The following is a 19,954-nucleotide window of genomic DNA, read 5'->3' as shown; positions in this document are numbered from 1 at the left end:
TTCATTGGAACCAAAAAAATCTAGCCCAAACCCAAAACAGCCCCAGACCACTATGCCTCCTCCAAGAAATTTATGTTGGAAAAGAGGACATGGCTCACAATCAGCATTCAAATTCATCCCAAAGGTGTTCAGTAGGGGTTGTTGTGAGAGTTCTGTGCAGGCAGGTCAAATTCCTCCAAACCAAACACGTCTATGGACCTGGCATTGTGCAAAGGGGCATAGCCATACTGGGAGAGAAGATGGCCTTCCTCAGATTGTCGCCACCAAGTTGGATGTGCGTCTTTATAGGCTGTAGCATTAACAGTGTCCTCCCCTGGAAATAAGGGGCCTATCCCAAATCCTGAAAAACAGCCCTAGACCATTATCCATTCTCCATTAAACTTTAAGAGTAAGCAGTCCAGAAGGTATCAATGCAGGCAACACAAATTGGTCCATCAGACTATCAGATAGTGAAGTGTGGATTCATCACTCCAGGCAACATGTTTCCACTTCTCCAAAGGCGGCGGCCACTTCAGCTGATGGGCACATTGATCCTAGGCTTGGGTATAGCTGCTTGGCCATGGAAGCCCATTTCTTGAAGATTCTGGCATATAGTTCTTGTGCTGATTTTTATTCCAATAGCAGACTGGAACTCTGTTGTGAGTGATGCAACAGAGGAACCTTGATTTTTAAGCGCTATACACTTTAGTACTTGGCGGTCCAGCCCTGTGAGTTTCTGTGGTCTACCACTTTGTGGATGAGCTGATGTAGCACCTCGATGCATCCCCTTAAATATAATAGCACTTTCAGTAGACTGAGGCACAGACAACAGAGCAGAAATTTCAAAGGTGTCATCCTATGACAGTGCCATGTTTAAAGTCACTGAGCTTTTCAGTACAACCCATTCAGTGTGTGTTTGCAGGCTGCATGGCTGTGTGCTTGAGTCAGTGCACTAGTTAGGCAGAGTGGTGGCTCTGAGGCTAGGGATCTGCACTGGCAATCGGAAGGTTGCTGGTTCGAATCCCGTAAATGCCAAAAGAGACTCTGCTCTGTTGGGCCCTTGAGCAAGGCCCTTAACCTACAATTGCTGAGCGCTTTGAGAGAAAAGTGAGAAAAGCGCTATATAAATGCAAAGAATTATTATTAACAAGTAGTAGACAGCTGAATTCCATAATTTGGAGGGGTCTCCACATACCTTTGCCCATCTAGTATACAGTAAATTGTGTTGAAGCCGACTCTAAGGGATTGGTCTTAGCCTTCTAAATACTTGGTTGCACTTTAGAGCCATGTTAACCACCATGAATCCCAAACGGGGTGAGGCAGGCCAATTCTAGTTATGCTATCATCATACACAGTATGTGCGTCTTTTTTTTTTTTCTTAAACATTTTATTGAATTTATTAAAAGCAAGTAGCATTCCATACAAGCAAGTGAAACTTAACAAAGCTAAGACCAAATCAACCCCCACCCATACCATACCATAATCGCCTGTTCAATTGTTTTCCATTTAATGTATTATATATTACCTTACTTAGTTATTTCATTGCACTGAAAATTAACACATACATTTTTTTCTTCTCTTTATTAGTGAACAGAGAGGAGCTCTAATTTACTCTTCTCCAGTTCAAAGCAAACTGAAGTTATGGGTATTTTAATAAACAGAGTGTCATGGTGTGATTTTTTTTTAAAGCACCTCAAAGTAAAGTAATGCAGGAATTGCCTAAAGCAGTAATATGGATTTTGTACATGTTATATTTAAAGCATTAAAAATAGATGACAGTTTACAGTCCAAAGTTAATAACATATACTGTACTGAGCTTCCCTGAAGCTAATCCCAAATTTTAGGTTTTAAAGCAAAATCAGTTCCAGTTCATCTTTACACACTTCTTGTGTGGTCTTCGCTTTCCCGCAAATGTGTGAGACAAAAGGGCTGAGCCAGCACATTTATTTTCTGAAATACATGTAATGAAACTGTATATATTACCTTTTTCCTTTCTCTTTATTTATTTCAGATGAATTTAAGTCATTTCTTAAGAGGCTGCCTTCTACTCATTTCTTACCAATAAGCAGCGTTCACCAGCTTTGGGGCAATGACTGGGACTTGCAAGCCCGTTATAGGCTTCTGCAAAGCTCAATGGAGACCCACAAAATGAAAATGCTCCGTACTGCTCGAAAACTGTTTGGACTCAGTATCCGCTGTCATCACAATCCTAACCACCAAATGCCTAGAGAGAGGTAATGTCGACTTTTCAGTCTAATTCGTTCAACTATTAACTTTGCATGTTTTTTTCTTTTTTGTGAATTATTTTTAATTCCAATATTAGGGTGCACATGATGATCATACTGAAGTCAAAGGTAACTGTTACCAACTAAGCTATTAGTTTAACATGTAAAGTGGAGTGAAGTTTTGTTTGATCGCACCCTTTGTTCAAGTGGATTCACATCCAGGATTGCCTTCTGACTTGTCCTGTAGGTCAAACTCAGTGATATCAGGTCATTCTAGTGTGTGATGCTGCCAGAATTGACTCGTGCTCTCTGCAGTCCTTAAATAAAAAGCAAGTTCAGCAAAATGTTTCTCAATAGACACAATGATTGTTTCCATTAAATTTAGATAGATAGATAGATAGATAGATAGATAGATAGATAGATAGATAGATAGATAGATAGATAGATAGATAGATAGATAGATAGATAGATAGATAGATAGATAGATAGTGTAAAATAGAAGACAAGTCAAGATAAAGTGGAACATCTCAAAGGTGAGCCCTGTATAACTGATGGATAAAACCCCAAAAAGATATCAAACTTACAAATGGTCTCTTCAGACTAGAGTCAAACGATAGGCTGATTCAAAATGGCAGCAGCACCCTTTAAGAAGAAGCCCAACTGGACAGGATGGGGCCAGGTATACCCCACTCTCATACAATCTGCCTCTATGTCATGCCACCAGGAGTTTCTTGACCAGCCTCTTTTGCTCTTTCCTGTGCTGTTCCTTATGCCTTGTGCAGTGATCTTAGAAGCTTGTTTGGGAGTATATGAACTACCCACCTCCATCATCAACAGAGAATCTCTTCTTTCACTGACTCTTTTTTACTTTTCTGTTACATTTGTTGGTTGCTGATGGTGAAGGGCCAGCATATCCAGAGAATTCTTCTCAGACAAGTGTTAATAAACCTCTGGATTTTGTTAGTAGTGGTAACAGTACTCTTCCATGTCTCTTCTGTAGAGTAGGACAGACTTCATGTTGGTATTTCAGAGTCTGATCTTAATTACAAGAGATTGGTTTCTGGCATCCCAAATGTTATATAGTTGAAAGAAAGCTGTTCTTGCCTTTCCAAACTTGACTCTGATGTCAGCGTCTGTTCTCCCATTCTTGTCAACCATGTTCCCAAAATATATAGACAGTGTTTTTCTTGTCCACGGGGGAAAGTTAGCTTTTAACAGAAGCTCAATAAATAACAAAATATCATCATAACAAACTAGAAGTATTTAATTCATTTAATTATACCCTTGCTGTTAGTTAAAATTAGTCTTATATATATGTATTGTGACACTAGGGGGCGCTGTTGCTGCTCAACCCCGGAGACAAACCAAGTAAAAGACACCAAGTAAATGCCCCAATAATCTTTTTAATTTCTTTTCTTTTCGATATTGTGCCACAATATACACCACAAGCACCCCAATAAACAATAAATCAATAATACAATAAATCAATCCTCCTCACCTCCCAGCAGCTCCTTCACTCTAACTTCCAACTCTGACTCCCCTTGCTGGGTCTCCCATAGTCCATAGGACAATGCAGAATAAATACAAAATAATTTAAAAATTATCTGTACATTCCTATGTGCTGTTAGGGTACTCTGAAAATGTAATCCAAAATTACTTTATAGATTTGAAGGGTCTGCTATTCAAACCCTGATACAGTTAATTTTCTGTTTATTGTTATTAAGAAAACCTATATAGTCTCCTGAATATGGAAAAAAGTCTGTGTTTGTTACAAATATGTGTTTCTGAGGCCTAAACACAGCTAAGCCAAAAACTCAAATTAAATTTTGGTCAATTTCAAGGTTCTGCTTTGACCATGCTGGGTCATCTGGACCATATGTTTTAATTTCATCACATACTATACCAGTTAACACTAAGATTACCAAAGCTTACGAAAAAACTTGTACTCCCGGCCCACCTTAAATCTCTTCACACCTCTCTGTCAGCGTCTTTTGTGTTGTAAATGTGTCGATAAGCAAAAGCAGCAAGCAGCCTATTATCCCGTCCTCCCACCACAGCAGAAAGTTCTCCCAGTTCAAGTCTGTTTACCTGCATGTGAGTTGCCTAGAGTTGTATAGGGTAAATAATATATTGTTATTTGGAATGCATGCATGTAATGTGTGTTCCGTGTCTACAACAATCTATGTAAACACATTGTTAAAACAAAAACGTTTTTCATGTTTTAGTAATAAAATGTAGACATGAAGTGTAGAATGTGTGAAGTCCAAGTATCAAATAAACACTTTCACAAAAGGTACAAGTATAACAAAACTAGTGCTCTTTTATTCAAGAATATAAAAGCAGAAAAAAAACTCATGTTAGGGTGCGACATTGACACCACTTTAATATGGCTGCTTTGGTGATGCAGCGGTAAGAACTGCTGACTCATAATCAAGACGTTCCCGGTTCTATCCCGGATGCCTCTATTTTGAGTAGTGAGCTGCTCTTACTCTTACTATTATAGAATAAAAACACATGTGATTTGAGTCTGTAACAGTTGGTGTAAATGTATGGTACTCGTAAAGGTTAGCAGTTTTTTTTTTTCTGTTTTATTCTCTCAGTCGTGTTCACACTCGCCCCGATCTGACACTGCTGTTTTCAAATAAAGTCGTGCTATAGCAGAGGTGAACTCAGATGAGGATGAGGGTTCCTGCAAGAAACGTCTACTCACATATAAGAACAGTACAGCTGCACCAGGCGTTGCGAAAAATGGCACCGTTTGGATGCAGCAACAGGTTGAGGTCATCCTGCCAGTCAGTCTTCCCCACACCTGTCCTTCAAAGAAAAAGCAGAGCTTACAGAGCTCGCCAAGGTATCATGCAGGTCAGGTATCACAATCAGGTATCGTGATGGTCTTTATTTAAAAAAACATTTATATTTTACTTATAAAAAAGCCAGACTGAATGTTATTTACCTTGATTTATTTACAGTACGTATCTTCCTACAGTGTAAAGTCACAAGTAGACTGCAGAGCTTCCTCTGTTTGATCGACATGGGCATGCTGACACAGTACATGTGTACTGAAGTGATTTCAGCTGCAGGTGGAAGTCTGAGCCTGTTCAGTGGTTTAGTTCTTGAACTATGGACTTGTGAAATTTGATGAAGGAATGAGGCCGGATAAAATTGACACCCCCCTCTCCTCTGTAAACTGGCTGTATCTTGAAAAATATTGATATTTCATTAAAAAAAAATTACAGGGTATCTCCTGACTAACAAAGGTTCACCTGGTAATTTTTTCAGAATTTTTTGAGTTCAAAGTGTTGTTTTGACATAAAATGACCAGATGCAACTCTCCTTCTTATACATTCATGCTTTTTTTTTTTTTTTTGCTTTAAAAGTAGTGCTGCCGGGACAGGCCCCAGTCCACCATGACCTTCAATTGGATTAAAAGGATTTGAGTATATGATTACATTCTTGTTTAATTAGCACAGTCCTGCAGTATTAAATAAGGGTCTATTCCTTTTAATTGGGTGTGTTTCTGGTTTAAGTGATTAACCGCTAATTAAAATATGAAAAAATGCTGGAAAGATAATTAATTAACACCTAGAGGAAGGACCATGGTCAAAAGCAAATAAAACACTGCACTTGAATAAAATGTGCAGCTGCATTAGTAATCGCTGAGATCCTTTAATAAAGCACTAATATAATTTATCATTGGATTGTAAGAAAGTGGAATAAGTCTCTCAGCATTTATTGTCTTGATATATTCAATAAAAGCTAATATCTTCTTCATTGGTTTGGCTTTCTGCCTCCAGCTCATGTATCAATTATTTATGCCTTGCAATATCTTTAATATGGTCATTTTATGGTTGTCCTTACACATAGCACCTTGATGTTCATCATTCTGATGAATCCCTTCTGTGTTTCATTTGGAGTCATCATAAAACACAGATGACAGAAATGCAGTGAGAAGAATTACAATTAAAAATGACAAAACTAGCTAAGACAAGGAGACATTTAGCTTCAGAAATACCAACCTGACTTTACTACATATAATTAAAAAGAAAGCTTTTACAGTAATTCGTTCTTTGTAGTGTCATGTTGGTTTTCATTTACTTTTCTTGTTTCTCCAAATTTTTATTGTACTAATTTTTACATTGAGATTGTATATGTGATCACCAAAAGCAGAACTCAGTGATCCAAGAGTTCAGTTCTCTTCACAGCAATGCAAGGATTTTAAAGATATATAAATAGTGGACTGGTTGCCCCCTTTATTCTCTGGGTGAACAAATTGAATACCGTATATACTCGCTTATAAGTTAGGTCTTGATACCCAAATAATCGATCATAAAATCAGACCCCGACTTATACGCCCGTTCAAAAATGTGACAATAATTTTTTTTTTTTTTTTTTTACATCTTCTTGCTTCCTTTCGCACCACTTTCTCAGACACATTGAATTTTGTTGCAGCAACGCAGTTACCAATTTCTTTCGCCACTTCAACGACTTTTAATTTAAAGCCAGCTTTATATTTCCTTCTGATCGAATGCTCCATCGTAGATAAGGGATGCTCTTACGATAAAGGTGTATGAGGGTGTGAAATACAAAAAAACACAAAACAGTGCAAATGTTGCTTCGGAATAATTCAGGTATTACCGTGTGGTCACATAGGCACAATACATAGAAAAAAAAGACAGTGTGCTCCGTAGTTACTCTCTCAGGTGGGCATTAGCATATCATAATATCTTGGACCAATAGCGTGAGTTTTCCCCATTTGACTTATAATGACCGACATTATAAAATACCAAAAATTATACGAGGGAGAACTTAAATGCAAGTATACTGTATACAGTAAGCACTCGAAAGCACTAAAATAAATGTAAATCACGTCTATGGCAGGGTTAACTGAAGTTTCCTTCACTGTCAAAAACTGAGGGAGTTCCGTTCTTATCAAAGGTTATGACCAAATGAGACGCCAACATTTGTGGGCATCTCCCTTTTATACCGGTCCCATTGGGAAGGGGAGAGGTCAGTTACCCTCAGCGGGCGTCTCCTCTGAGCTAAAGAAGAAAAAAAGAGACTTTTTTAGTTAGTGCCATGTTAGTGGCAGCATTCCCCCAAAACACAGTGGGGTTTTACTTGCCTGGGATGAGTCCTTGAGGCGTCCCTTAGAGACACATGCTTGGTAAAAAAAAATTTATATATAATATATTCATACATAAGCGTCTGTGAAACACTGTTTGGGCTCCTCTGAGGCCGAGAGGGGGTACTATAGCTAAACCTAGTGGGGGCAACTGACTGTGCCCCTTCCAATCTCACTTCAAAATGAATAAACAGAAAACAAAGGAACAAGAACAAAAAAAAACTAAAACAGATTCAACAGTATTAGAATGCGTGAACAATTAAGTTTATCTCCCCATTTTTCCAGAGTTATATGACCATTTTGTCTACTATTTAACATATTTTAAATTGTATAATTTCATCCACTCTACATTTCTGACTCTGAAAATGAAGTAAAAAGTCTACTGCATGAGATATATTGTACATTATGTGTAAATGGGAATCACTTGCCTTTGTCTGGACTGCTATGTACCTAAGCATATCATCCAGTACTGTACTGACACAAAAATGGACATCTGTTTTCAAATTATTTCCAGAAAAGTATTCCACTTTAAACCTACTATTGCTGTTTACCATTTTAAATCAATTATTCCTATACTATCTGCTTTTATTTTCACTACATTTAGATAGATGCAGATATACAGTACACAGATGGGCTATATCTGTGTATGACTGATACATGTTAAAGGAAACATAATATTATATACTTTTAATGACAGCCCTTGTTGTATTTTTGAAAACATCTGGTTGAGTATGTGAGAAGATCTACCTTTTGAACCCGTGCTGGCTGTCATTTACAATACCATTTCAATTTTTTTTGACTATAGCTATGATTTCACAAAAAAGATAAAGGGGCAATTTATGGGTCTATAGTTACTAGGCTCCATTTTATCTTGTCTTTTGAATTAAATCTTCAAAGCTGGGGAAACACCTGGAAAAGCAATTCAGAGTAAATAACTTCAAAATGCTACATGCAGGCAATAAGAATATACATCTTAAATACAAGACAGGAGACACAAAGGTGCTGAAAATCATTTCAGAAAAAAAGGATATGAGGGTTCATATTGATGCCTTCTCATTCTACACTTAAAGTGCAGAAGACATTAAAGAAGTGTGTAAAATAAAACTATATTTTAAAAATAATACATCATACATCCATAGACTTTCCTCCCAAATTCTGCAAGGTACAGGTGAGAGTACTTGTAAAGTTTTCTGTGAAATCCTGCACACCGGACAACCAGCAAGCGCCATTCAAGCTATCCAAAGAAGAACAAGCAAATCTGGATGAAGCATTAAATAAAATAAGCATGTGCTTATGGCACCAAGGGAAAGCGAGCAGGGTCAGCGCCACCATTATGGCAAATTAGGCATTCGCCTTGAGTGGAGATCATAAGGGGGGGACACCCAACCGCACGGGTTAGCTACCGAGCAGTAGGTTGGCACACTAATAAGCTTGGCCTAGGGAGCAACATAACCTAGCACTGGCACTAAGCACCACAGAGTGATTTCCTCATGCTATCAAGTCTTTAACTCCCAAGCTCAAGGTGTCATCAGACATCACATTTGTTGTCATCTCATGACGTAACAGTTTCAGTTCAGTCAAGCGTAAAAATGTCTGGCTAGCATTAAACTCATCTGTAATGGACCCCTAAGCTCTTTATATTATTGAGTCTTAATTTCTTGTCAGTTAAGAAATGGAATGGGCAAGGGAGCACTGCTGCTGTTGTACTTTTCTTAGATTATCAGATGGCCTTAATCCAGCTCTAGAACACCATGTTCTCTTCAGTAGTGCAAAATGTATGATATTTTAACAACTTCAAAGATGCTTTCAAGCTGTATATGAGCCAATCACGATTTCTTAGCAAGCTCAAGTTGATAATGAATTGAATTCGTGACATGTTTCTGGTGTGTTTCCATTATTCACATTTCCATACCTTGCTCTCAGCTTTTCCAGGATAGGCTCTGCATGAATTAAATGGATGGAGGAATCATTCTCATGTTGTCGTTAAGGCTGCTGCCTCACATAATCAGCATCTTGGATTTGAATCCCACTCCTTATTGTTATTTTCATGGAGCTTGAATGTTCTCCAAAGATGTTTGTTTGAGGTTGACTAGCAGTTTCAAAATGGCCCATGGTACGTGTTATTTTCTGGGCATGTGTATTGCATTAAATGGTGATAGGTAGTCAGTGCCCATCATGACAAAATCCAACACAAGACAGGAACCAACAATGGACTGATCATCAGTCCAAGCACTTTGCAAAGTCTTTCACATGTATATAACAGGACAGGACAATTAAGAGATGGCCAGTCAACCTAAAGTGAGTTGAAACTGAGTATTTGGTGAAACAAGTTTCTGCAGAATCTACATCTATGTACACCATTAGGAAGCATAAATGAGGGTGCTTTCAAATGTATAAATGTAAGGCAATAATACTTAGGGCTCATTTATACTTCACGCTCAGAACGCGTAAGTGCCCGCATCATGGCCGCCACGCATTCTGAGCGTTCATTTGATGCGTACTCTGAGCAGGTCCTCAGAAATTAACGTGACGCATGCACGAGTTGCAGTACCAGCAAAAAGTCGGGGGGCACAGTGTGCTAAAAGTTGGAATGTGACGTCAGAGTCTCTGTTTACTATCTACATGTGACAGAAAGCCGCATTGCGGATCCTACGAGATCGGTGTGCGCACTTTGATATTTGATAAATGGTTTGCTGTGTTGAAGCAAAATGCCGACATACAAATGTATTCGTGGTGCTTTTATATTCAAGCGTCGTAATGACACGATACTTTTTAAAATTCTTACATACCATCTTCTGTGCTATCTTTTTTTCTAGGGCTTCCTCTGCTCCTGACAGCAGCGAATCGCCAGCAATAGATCACCACACTAAGCACATTAAATGTATGATATTCCAACTCTCTGCACATTTAGAATCCTTAGATTTATACTTGATATCACTTTCACGATGAAAAGCATTAAAGTATGTATATTACATTTTACAGATAAATCGGTAATTTCGTTTAAATAATGAATACTGTTAATAATTACACACATGGGGTGACACAGTGGCGGAGCGTTAGCGCTGCTGTCTTGCAGGGAGTCACGTCGCTGATATTCCCTGCCTGGAGTTTACATGTTTTCCTGCTGGGTTTCCTCAGTGTGCTCCAGTTTCCTTCCAAAGATATGCATATTTGGGGATTTGGTGTCGCTAAAATGACGCTAGTGTATGTGTGTGCTTGTATTCACCTTGCGATGAGCTGAGGCATCTTCCAGGGATTGTTTCTCACTCGTGCCCAATGCTTGCTGGAATGGACACATCCCTGGATTTAATCAATAAACATCCTTTTCAGAGATATTGCGGTAAGGTGTCATCGGAATTTAATGGGTGTTCTAGGCAATTCACAACACAGAGAAGCTGAACATGTTCTCATCATGATAATATCTCGCACTGCCACCTGGCGGATTACTCCAGATTTACGTAAAGTATAACACTTCAACGCTTGCGTAGCAGGAGCGTCCGCTGCAGCATGCGTCGCGTCGCGTGAAGTATAACTCCGGCCTAAACAGTAAAACACTTCAGAATCATTGTATACATATATAAAGTATATGTACATATTCAATATGCACTAATACATTAATACAGTGTTTTTTCAACAATTTTGGTGTCATGACCCAATTTTTCTCTTCACAGCCCTCCAACGTGGAAGGTCCCCTTTAGTGAAACCTGCACAATCGTCAGAACAGGATGGAGCACGATCATTGGTGCAATGGCATATTGCGACTCTCTTTGCAATCCAATACAACATGGTGGTTTATAAACACTTAATTAATAAATTTCAAGTTATTTTTGTTCAAAAAATCCCAATAGTAAAATAGTCAGGAAAAAAATAAGGCCCCCAAGATCCTGAAACATACAAACCTATCCGAGTCATCATCACAGGGCAAAAGTAAAGTCAACATCTAACTGACCTGCTGAACTGCATTGTGATAGAGGGTGGTGTCCATTCATGAAATCATAAATAATAATACATTCCTGAGGTTGGAGTCTGTCACAGGTGAATCCATTTTCTCCAACCCATTCTGGCATATTAGGAGTGAAAACCTGACATTAGTGACGTAACTAAGAAATTATTATAATAAATTAGACAGCTCAGGGGATAATTCAGTCCGTCAGGCTCATTTTGTTTAGCCAACAGTTGTCCCTGTATTTCATCCAGATACACTTTTGTGCTATCAAGGTTTCTGCTTCCACTACATATCTTATGGGTTCATTTTAGATTCCCAAAATTCTTCCTGCTATGTGGCTTCAGAACTAAATGCTTTTCTTCTTGATTTCCACTAGTGTGCTTGTATTTGATTAACCCTTAAGATGAAAGATTTCTGCAGATCTACTCTTATCAATGCCTCTGCGAAATTAAAAGATCTGAGTTAAGCCCCCATGCAGTCTCCTCTAGTCGAGACTAAACAGGTTTAATTCTCTTAGTTTGTCACACTAGGACACGTCCTTAAGTCCTGGGATGCAGTTGGTTGCTCTCCTCTGTACGGCTTCAAGTGCTGCTATGTCTTTCTGGTTGTGTTGTGAGTAGAACTGCTCTCACTAGTGCATTATAAAGTCTGAGCTTACCATTCCTTAGTTTATATTCAATAGTTATTACGATATAACCTTTCCTTGTATTTGCCTTTCTCATTTCTTCTGCACATTGCTTGGTTGAAGAAAGATTTGTGTCTACATATATCTCCAAATCGCTTTCAGATGTTGCTTACTCTGTAACAGTTGTCATGTGGGTTGTTGTGTGTCATTGTCTGGTTCTACCTTTTCATCATTACTGTAAATACAGTAGTAAAGAATCTGAATAGGTATTAGAAACCTATAGATTACTTGGACAATAGCACCTGACCTTGGAAAAACAACAAAAGCTAAAAGAGTAGGGACTGACCATAGCTAAAAAGGTCAAAGTGAAATAGCAAAGAAGAGGGTAAAAGAGAGGTAAATAAAAATAAAATAAATCTTTGCATTTATATAGCGCTTTCCTCAGTACTCAAAGCGCTCAGCAATTGCAGGTTAAGGGCCTTGCACAAGGGCCCAACAGAGCAAAGTCTCTTTTGGCATTTATGGGATTCAAACCGGCAACCTTCCGATTGCCAGTGCAGATCTCTAGCCTCAGAGCCACCACTCTGGTGAGGTGAGGAACAGCGGCAGAGTGAAAGTTGCTGATATTACAAGGAAAGCTACGCTACCTACAGGAGGGTTCGGTGAACCAGGGTTCATCCATGGAAGGCAAGAGGACTTTGCAACATAGAGGATCCTTTTACCTTTTTATAGAGAACACGGAAGGGAGCCCTGACATGCCTGTGTGAAGAAGTGGTGTGAGACAAACGTTTCACAGTATTAAGGTATCACCCTCAAAATAGCAGACTTAAAAAAATTTTAAAAAACGTAATTCTACCAAACTGTTGGTTAATTTTTTATGATACTTGTCATTGTATATTCATGGTTTATTAGTAGAGTGTTTTGTATTGTAGTCCATCTATGTAGGCGGTACTCTGCAGTGCAGTATTTGTGTAAACAGCTGATTTATTTCTTCATAATAATCATTTTATTTCAGTCATCATTCTGCTTCTGTACTTGTTGTGTAGCTAGTATTGAAGTAGTGTTGGTCACTTGCACTCTGGATCACTTATTCATTTTCGTTTCTTTTTGCCATTCTAGGGATCAGTAGCACAAGTTACAATTGTGCCACCCTGGGGTAGAAAAAGGGTCTCGAAAAGCGGTACACCTCTATGACAGCGTCTCCCATGTTGTGTTTAAACTGATGCTTTTTTTGCCCACATGTAAACTTTGAACTTTTCTAATAAAGCAGTTGAAGAAAAAGTGTGACATACAGTACATATTTTAGACAGATAAAAATAATTCTTTAGTTTAATACTATATTTTTTTTCCAATACTTAACATTAATTAATAATGCTTTACAATTGTATGCTGTCGACATAATTAGCTTTAGGCATTGCATTTATTTATTTTTTTGTTTAATGTCTGTAGGGTTGCTTAATATACAGTAGATCATTTTCCTCATAGGCTTTTACTTGTACATACTGTAAGTATCCATGCATTCCAAATTTATGCAGTGATGTTGACTACTTATAATTTGTTTAAATAATTTATTTGTTTCATAGTAAACAAGTAAAACATTATTTACAAACTAACAATTTTGGTATAAGTTCAATAAAAAAGTTTACATAATTGTATTGTATTAATGGTGTAGAAACATGTGTTTTAGGCAACGCAAAGCTTAGATGCACAATATAAACTTTATAAGTATTTTGTCGGTTGCCATGGCATTTGACTTTTTTTTATTGTACTCTGTATACCTGTACTGATTTTAATTATAGCACAGTACAGTGACTAGAGGGGGCCCACTTGTCGGCACACATATCTCACAGTTCGTCTTGTTGCAAAAATCCTAGGGGCCAAAAAAGTTAGAAGGCATTTTATTGTTTTTAAAATAAGTAAACTTGAAATGAGTGCCAGAATTAATTAAATGGGACTTACATTTCAGCTACATTTAAAGTCAATTTACCTGTCCCACCCAAACTTCTCATGAAATGTCTGTGATAATCTGTTTATAAATTGTCAGTCAGTTAGTCAATCATCATCCAACCTGCTATTTCCTAACACAGGGCGCAAGGCTGGAACAAATCCCGGGCAGGGCACCAGCCCACCACAGGGCACGCACACATACACCCACACACCAAGCACACACTAGGGACAATTTAGGATCGCCAGTGCACCTAACCTGCATGTCGTTGGACTGTGGGAGGAAACAAGCAAACTCCACGCAGGGAGGACCCGGGAAGCGAATCCAGGGCACCTTACTGTGAGGCAGTAGCGATATCACTGCACCACCGTGCTGCCTGTTTGTAAATTGTGAAAACATAAAAGTAAAGTCTTTTTAAATAATAGAAAGACAAAATATTTTTATTGTACTATAATTAAATACTATATGATGAAAACAATAATATGTGGTGGGCTGGTGCCCTGCCCAGGGTTTGTTTCCTGCCTTGCACCCTGTGTTGGCTGGAATTGTATCCAGCAGACCCCCGTGACCCTGTAGTTAGGATATAGCGGGTTGGATAATGGAATGGAAAACAATAATATTAGTTGTATTGCACTATGCTTTTGTAAGTCTTGAAATATCTTGAAAATTTGCCTTTAAAATTTTTGCATATTTAAAAAATTATACAATACTAGCTGTGTAAGCCCATGCTGTAAAAAGCCCAGAGTCCTGGAAACTATTGAAATTGTTAGAAAAAAAATTTAAATGTAGAGATGTCAGGTAATTGAAAGAAACTACTCTGGGCATCTCCCTCCTAGGAGGATTCGTTTTGCCGCCGTGCTTGTATCGCTTGTGCATTAGCGGTGGGAGGAAAAGTAAAAGGGATATTTTTTGCTGATGTTAGCGGCTAAGCAACTTTGCCTTTCTTCTGAGGTTTCATTTTGCTGACATACTGGCCTCGCTTTGTGTTATTAGTGGCTAAGTGAGTTTTCTGTTTCCTCGGAGGTGGAGCCCTTACCCCAACTTCACCTCTCATTTCCGGGCCAGACAGACACACACACTTTCACGCTTAGACATTTATATAAGGTATGTAAATATGTTAAGATGACAAATGAAACAGATTTTGATCTATAGTTTGACATCTAAAGTTAGACTTAATGATGAGCATTTAATAAAAAATTAAAAACCAACTATTCACATAAATGTCGAAGATCAGTAGAAGATCTTGTCAGAATTTACAAATAATTCTAAAAACTTTTTTATGCACCTGTAATTTTTAAAGTATGAGTCCACTTTATTCTGTTAAGGATGGCAGAATCTGGAAGCCCATACCAACGGGAGCAAGGAAGTCTCTCAAAAATTCACCCAACATTCACCCACAAACATTTCACAGATTCATTTATCAAATTCCTGCCCATTCACTTTCCTTGTGAGTTTTTCTTCAGATGTTGTTCCTTTAACATTCCAACCACCTGCATGTTTGGTTAACTCTTTAACCCAATGAGTATAAGTTTGTCCTGTGTATGTTACGAATACATCAACTCTCTGCTAATGATCTTTGAAGGGAATTAAGCAGATTTGGTAAATGGATGGCTACAACAACTTCACTCTAAAATTATAAAGAGGGAGAATGGTTTAAGAAAAATGAAGAGAAACACTGAAAATAAAGTTGATTTATCGCTATCTGTGAGTATGGCCACTAATGATGGAATGCTTTCTTCACATAAAAATTGTCAGAGTCTTTCCTTAATATCAGAGACTTGTATTTCACAAAGATCTCTGGTGACAATTTATTGTCTATACTGTTTACAAATTACTTTTAGTCTTGCTATATTCATTATATTTATGTCTTTTTTTCTCTACATCTACTTAAATTTGCTGCAGTTTAAGTGTTTTAATGGGTTATCATTAATAATGTGTTTTAAAGGAATTCATTTATCTCACAGTATGCAGTTTTAATTGCTAGGATGAATGTTTTGTGCCTAAATTTCCCTATGAAAGATTCCTTTAACAGAAAGCATTTTTATCTTGCAGTTGCATAACTCGCACCCATATCCATATTGTTGCAGGTCTGACACTTAATAAGCCACCTCATGGTGCTATAACGTTGGGTAATTTTAAAATCTTAACGCTAAGGTTTACCTTCTGCTGGTCTTATGCATTTATTTTGAATGTATTATTATACGAACATTTGACCTCAAATCTGAAAATACATCATAATTCAATTAATTAACTAATAAGCAGTGCATTCTGGGATTAGTTATAGTCCAAATTATGCAAGGGAGTCTGCTTTATGCATAATTTACTTTGAGTAAATTATGTTTATAGCATGTAAATGCCGGGGTCATGTATTTTGTATAATAGATGATGAGAATCACTTCATTGCCCTTTGTATTTCGAGTTGTAAATTCTATGATACTACTGCTTTTGGTGATGTTTTGTGAGGAGCAAATTGAGAGGCAGTACTTGTGAAAAATAAAAAAAAAAGCTGAAAGGATTATAAAATATTAACAAGTGAAAGTAAATAAATGATGTAAGTGCAGAAGTAATGTAAAAAGTCTACCTTTGACAATGAGCTTGCAGCGCTTTAGGCTTCTGCACCCTATCAGTAATATCAAATCCAAGAACTGCTTGAAAATAAAATTTACATTGAAAGTAGTAGCATTTTGGTCCTAAATGGGTACTTTCTGTGCCAGGCAGAATGGTGACTTAGTGAGTAGCTCTGCTGCTTCAGAGCTCTGGTGAACTAGAGTTAAGCATTGTCTGAGTGGAATCTGCATGTTCTCTCCACGTTTGTGTCATTTTCTTCCACTCTGTATTTTGGCTTTCCTCCCACATAACAAAAGTATGAATGTGTAAGGCTGACTGGTTAATAATAATAAATAATTCATTACATTTATATAGCGCTTTTCTCAATACTCAAAGCGCTATCCACACAGGGAGGAACCGGGAAGCGAACCGACAACCTTCCACAGTCTCCTTACTGCAAGGCAGCGTTATTCTGTATGAACCCATATAAGAACTGACTGTGTGTGCGTGTGTGTGTGTGTGTGTATGCATAATGTGAAATGATGAGCCTCGACACAAAACAAAGGTTTGGGGCAGCCACCCATGTACTTGACCTTTGCCGCAAAAAAGGCAATGTTTTTCAGCACAATAGTGTACAGAAGTGAGTCTTAAACAGAACTACTCAACGGAGGAAGAAAGTGGAGGGAGATCATAGGGAGGTTTAAGGAAGTGATGTCATCCTCGGGGCCGGGGTGGAAGTGACATCGTCATACTCAGGCACAATTTCATGTGTCTGGTCTGCGGGGACAAAATAAGAGGGTTGAGTGCACCCCGCCACCTCCTGGCCAGACATTGAATTCCCTGCTTTTGGTCCCTGTGGCTGGCTCTCATGTGCACGTGTGTGACAATGGATATGGCATCTGATGAGCTTGGATACCATATTCAGTATTGGTTTCCACCTTGTGCTTGTTAATAATTCTGGGATATGAACCGGCACCCCTCCACTCTAAATTAGTTAAGCAGGTAAAGGGTGGACCTTCAATGGATGAGCCTTTTCAAATTTTGTAAGCTTAGAATTTAATGTCAAAATACACCCACTGTTCCAAGAGTGGTGGTTCTGTGGCTAAGGCTTAGCACTGGTATCTGGAAGATCCTGTTACTGACAGAAGGGGTTCTAATCCATTGGGTCCTTGAGAAAGGCCCTTAACCTGAAAACTGATCCGGGGTGCTGGATAGATAGATAGATAGATAGATAGATAGATAGATAGATAGATAGATAGATAGATAGATAGATAGATAGATAGATAGATAGATAGATAGATAGATAGATAGATAGATAGATAGATAGATAGATAGATACTTTATTAATCCCAAGGGGAAATTCACAAGTATAATGTTAATTCACAGTATAATGGCTGACCCTATGCTTTGACCCTCAAAGGTCATGCGAAAAGACAATTTCCTCAAATAAAATAAAAAATAAAAAAAAAAAACATGAAAAGATTCTTAGGACCAAAATGCTAATACTGGATGAGGCCACCTTTTGCTGTTGTAATGGACAGCCAGGTCCCATGCCCGACAGGAATGCCTCTGCTACATCTGTTCCGGGGGAGCAGCTATGGACAGTTCAATACCTCCCCCGGAACGCTTGGTGGCAGCCTCCCTGGCGGATGATGATTCCCCAACCTAGTGCATGGCTCCATGGTAGATGGAGTCCTCCACAGCCTGGCTGGGGGCTCAGATGGCCACTGTGGGGAGCTGCAGGGAGTCAGCAGCCCAGTTGAATGTATTTTCAGCCCCACCCGGAAGGGCAATTAGGACCAGGTGGTCAAGCATCTGGAACGCTTCCAGGTGGGATATAAAAAGGGCCAGCCACCACCACTCGAGGAGCCAGAGTTGGGAGGAAGGAAACGAAGCTTGAGGAGGAGGAGTGGTGGTAAAAGGGAGAAACTGTTGGGGTGTGTGTGACAAGTGCTTTATGGACTGTGTATTGCCTGTGGGTCACGGGGAAGACGTGCACCCATGGGTGAAGAAAAATAAAAGTCTTGTGTGTTTATACGTGCCTCTGTGTCCATCTGTGTCGGGTCGGGCGCCTATATAGCGCCTTTGTTACACTGTCAAAACAGCCTCAGTGTTGGAAACATTTCCTGATCTAGAAATTGATTTCTTGGAAACATTGTGATTCTGGTCCATGTTAAAATGACTGTATCACACAATTTCTGCAGAAATTCGTGCTATGAACTTCTCATTCTACCATATCCCAAAGTTGTTCTACTAGATTTAAATCTGTTGAGTGATAAGGCCACTGAAGAACAGTGAGGTCATTGTCAAATTCATAAAACCAGTTTAACGTGTCTTTTGCTTTGTGACATGGGGCATTATTATGTTGGAAGGAGCCATTAGAAGATGGGTAAATTGTGGCTATGAAGGGATGCACATGGTCAGCAACAATACTCGAATAGGCTGTGACATTCAAGCAATGATTAAAAGAAAACATTCTTCCACATCATTACACTAACACCACCAGTGTGGACAGTTTACACAAGGCAGGTTGGATGCATGGATTCATGCTCTTGGTGCCAAATTCTGACTCTATCATCTGTGTGTCTCAGCAAAAATTGAGATTCATCAGACCAGGCTACGTTTTTCCACTCTTCAGCTGTCCAGGATTGGTGAGCCTGTGCCTACTGCAGCCTTACCTTTCTGTTCTTGATTGATAAAAGTGGAAGTAAATGTGGGTATTTGCTGTTGTTGCCCATTTACTTCAAGGTTCGGCATTCCCATTCCAAGTTGTTTTACTGCTCATCACAGATGTACAGAGTGGTTATCTGAGTTACTGTAGCCTTCCTGTCAGCCTGAACCACCATTCTCCTTCAATCTCTCTCATCCACAAAGTGTTTCCATCCACAGAATTGCTGCTCACTGGATTTTTCTTGCTTTTCACACTTTTCTGAGTAAACTCTACAGACTGTTGTGTGTGAAAATCCCAGGAGATCATCAATTGCAGTAATGTTCAAATCATCAATCATGGTACAACCAAAATCACCAAGATCACATTTTTTTCCTGCTCTAGTGTTTGATGTAAACATTAACAGAAGCTCCTGACCTGTTTCTGCAGGAATGTATACATTGCCCTGCTGCCACATGATTGGCTGATCAGATAATTGCATGGATAATCAAAGGTTCCTAATAATTTGTTCATAAATCATATACAGGGTGACAATAGCAGATTATGCAATAATTTCTCTTGTGTTATATGATAATGTTGATTAAATGCAGTGACAAGTAAATGATAACGGAAACCGCTTGTCATGTTGCTCTTTACAACTCTAATTTTCATTATTTCAGGCTGCTAGTATTATGAATATTACCACTATGATAGTATTGTACTGTGCTTTTACAAATATTTTCTTGAAATTTAGCCTCTAAGATTGAAGATACAGGCTGTACATGTCTTCCAAATGCATACTATGTCATGCATTATTTTCCCCTGGTAGTTAAGAAGTTATAAATTATATGTTTGTTATTACGGTCCACATCATTAAGTCATGACCTTACAGTGGGCAATTCACCTAATCTGCTAGCA

The 19,954-nt window shown here is 38.6% G+C and overlaps 1 protein-coding gene across 3 annotated transcripts in view; it reads left to right on the top strand.

Moving 5' to 3' along the window:
• The window catches only part of brinp1 (bone morphogenetic protein/retinoic acid inducible neural-specific 1), a 668,396-nt gene that overhangs the window by 579,845 nt on the left and 68,597 nt on the right, over nucleotides 1-19,954 (top strand). For all 3 annotated transcript variants that reach the window (XM_051932394.1, XM_028809186.2, XM_051932395.1), the window contains one exon: nucleotides 1,991-2,213. In XM_051932394.1, coding sequence (XP_051788354.1) covers nucleotides 1,991-2,213 — 223 coding nt within the window. The remainder of the gene's footprint in view (nucleotides 1-1,990; nucleotides 2,214-19,954) is intronic.

Source organism: Erpetoichthys calabaricus, chromosome 9 (assembly GCF_900747795.2).
Source record: "Erpetoichthys calabaricus chromosome 9, fErpCal1.3, whole genome shotgun sequence".
In the NCBI taxonomy this organism is placed as follows: domain Eukaryota; kingdom Metazoa; phylum Chordata; class Cladistia; order Polypteriformes; family Polypteridae; genus Erpetoichthys; species Erpetoichthys calabaricus.
This window is presented reverse-complemented; position numbering and strand designations above follow the sequence as displayed.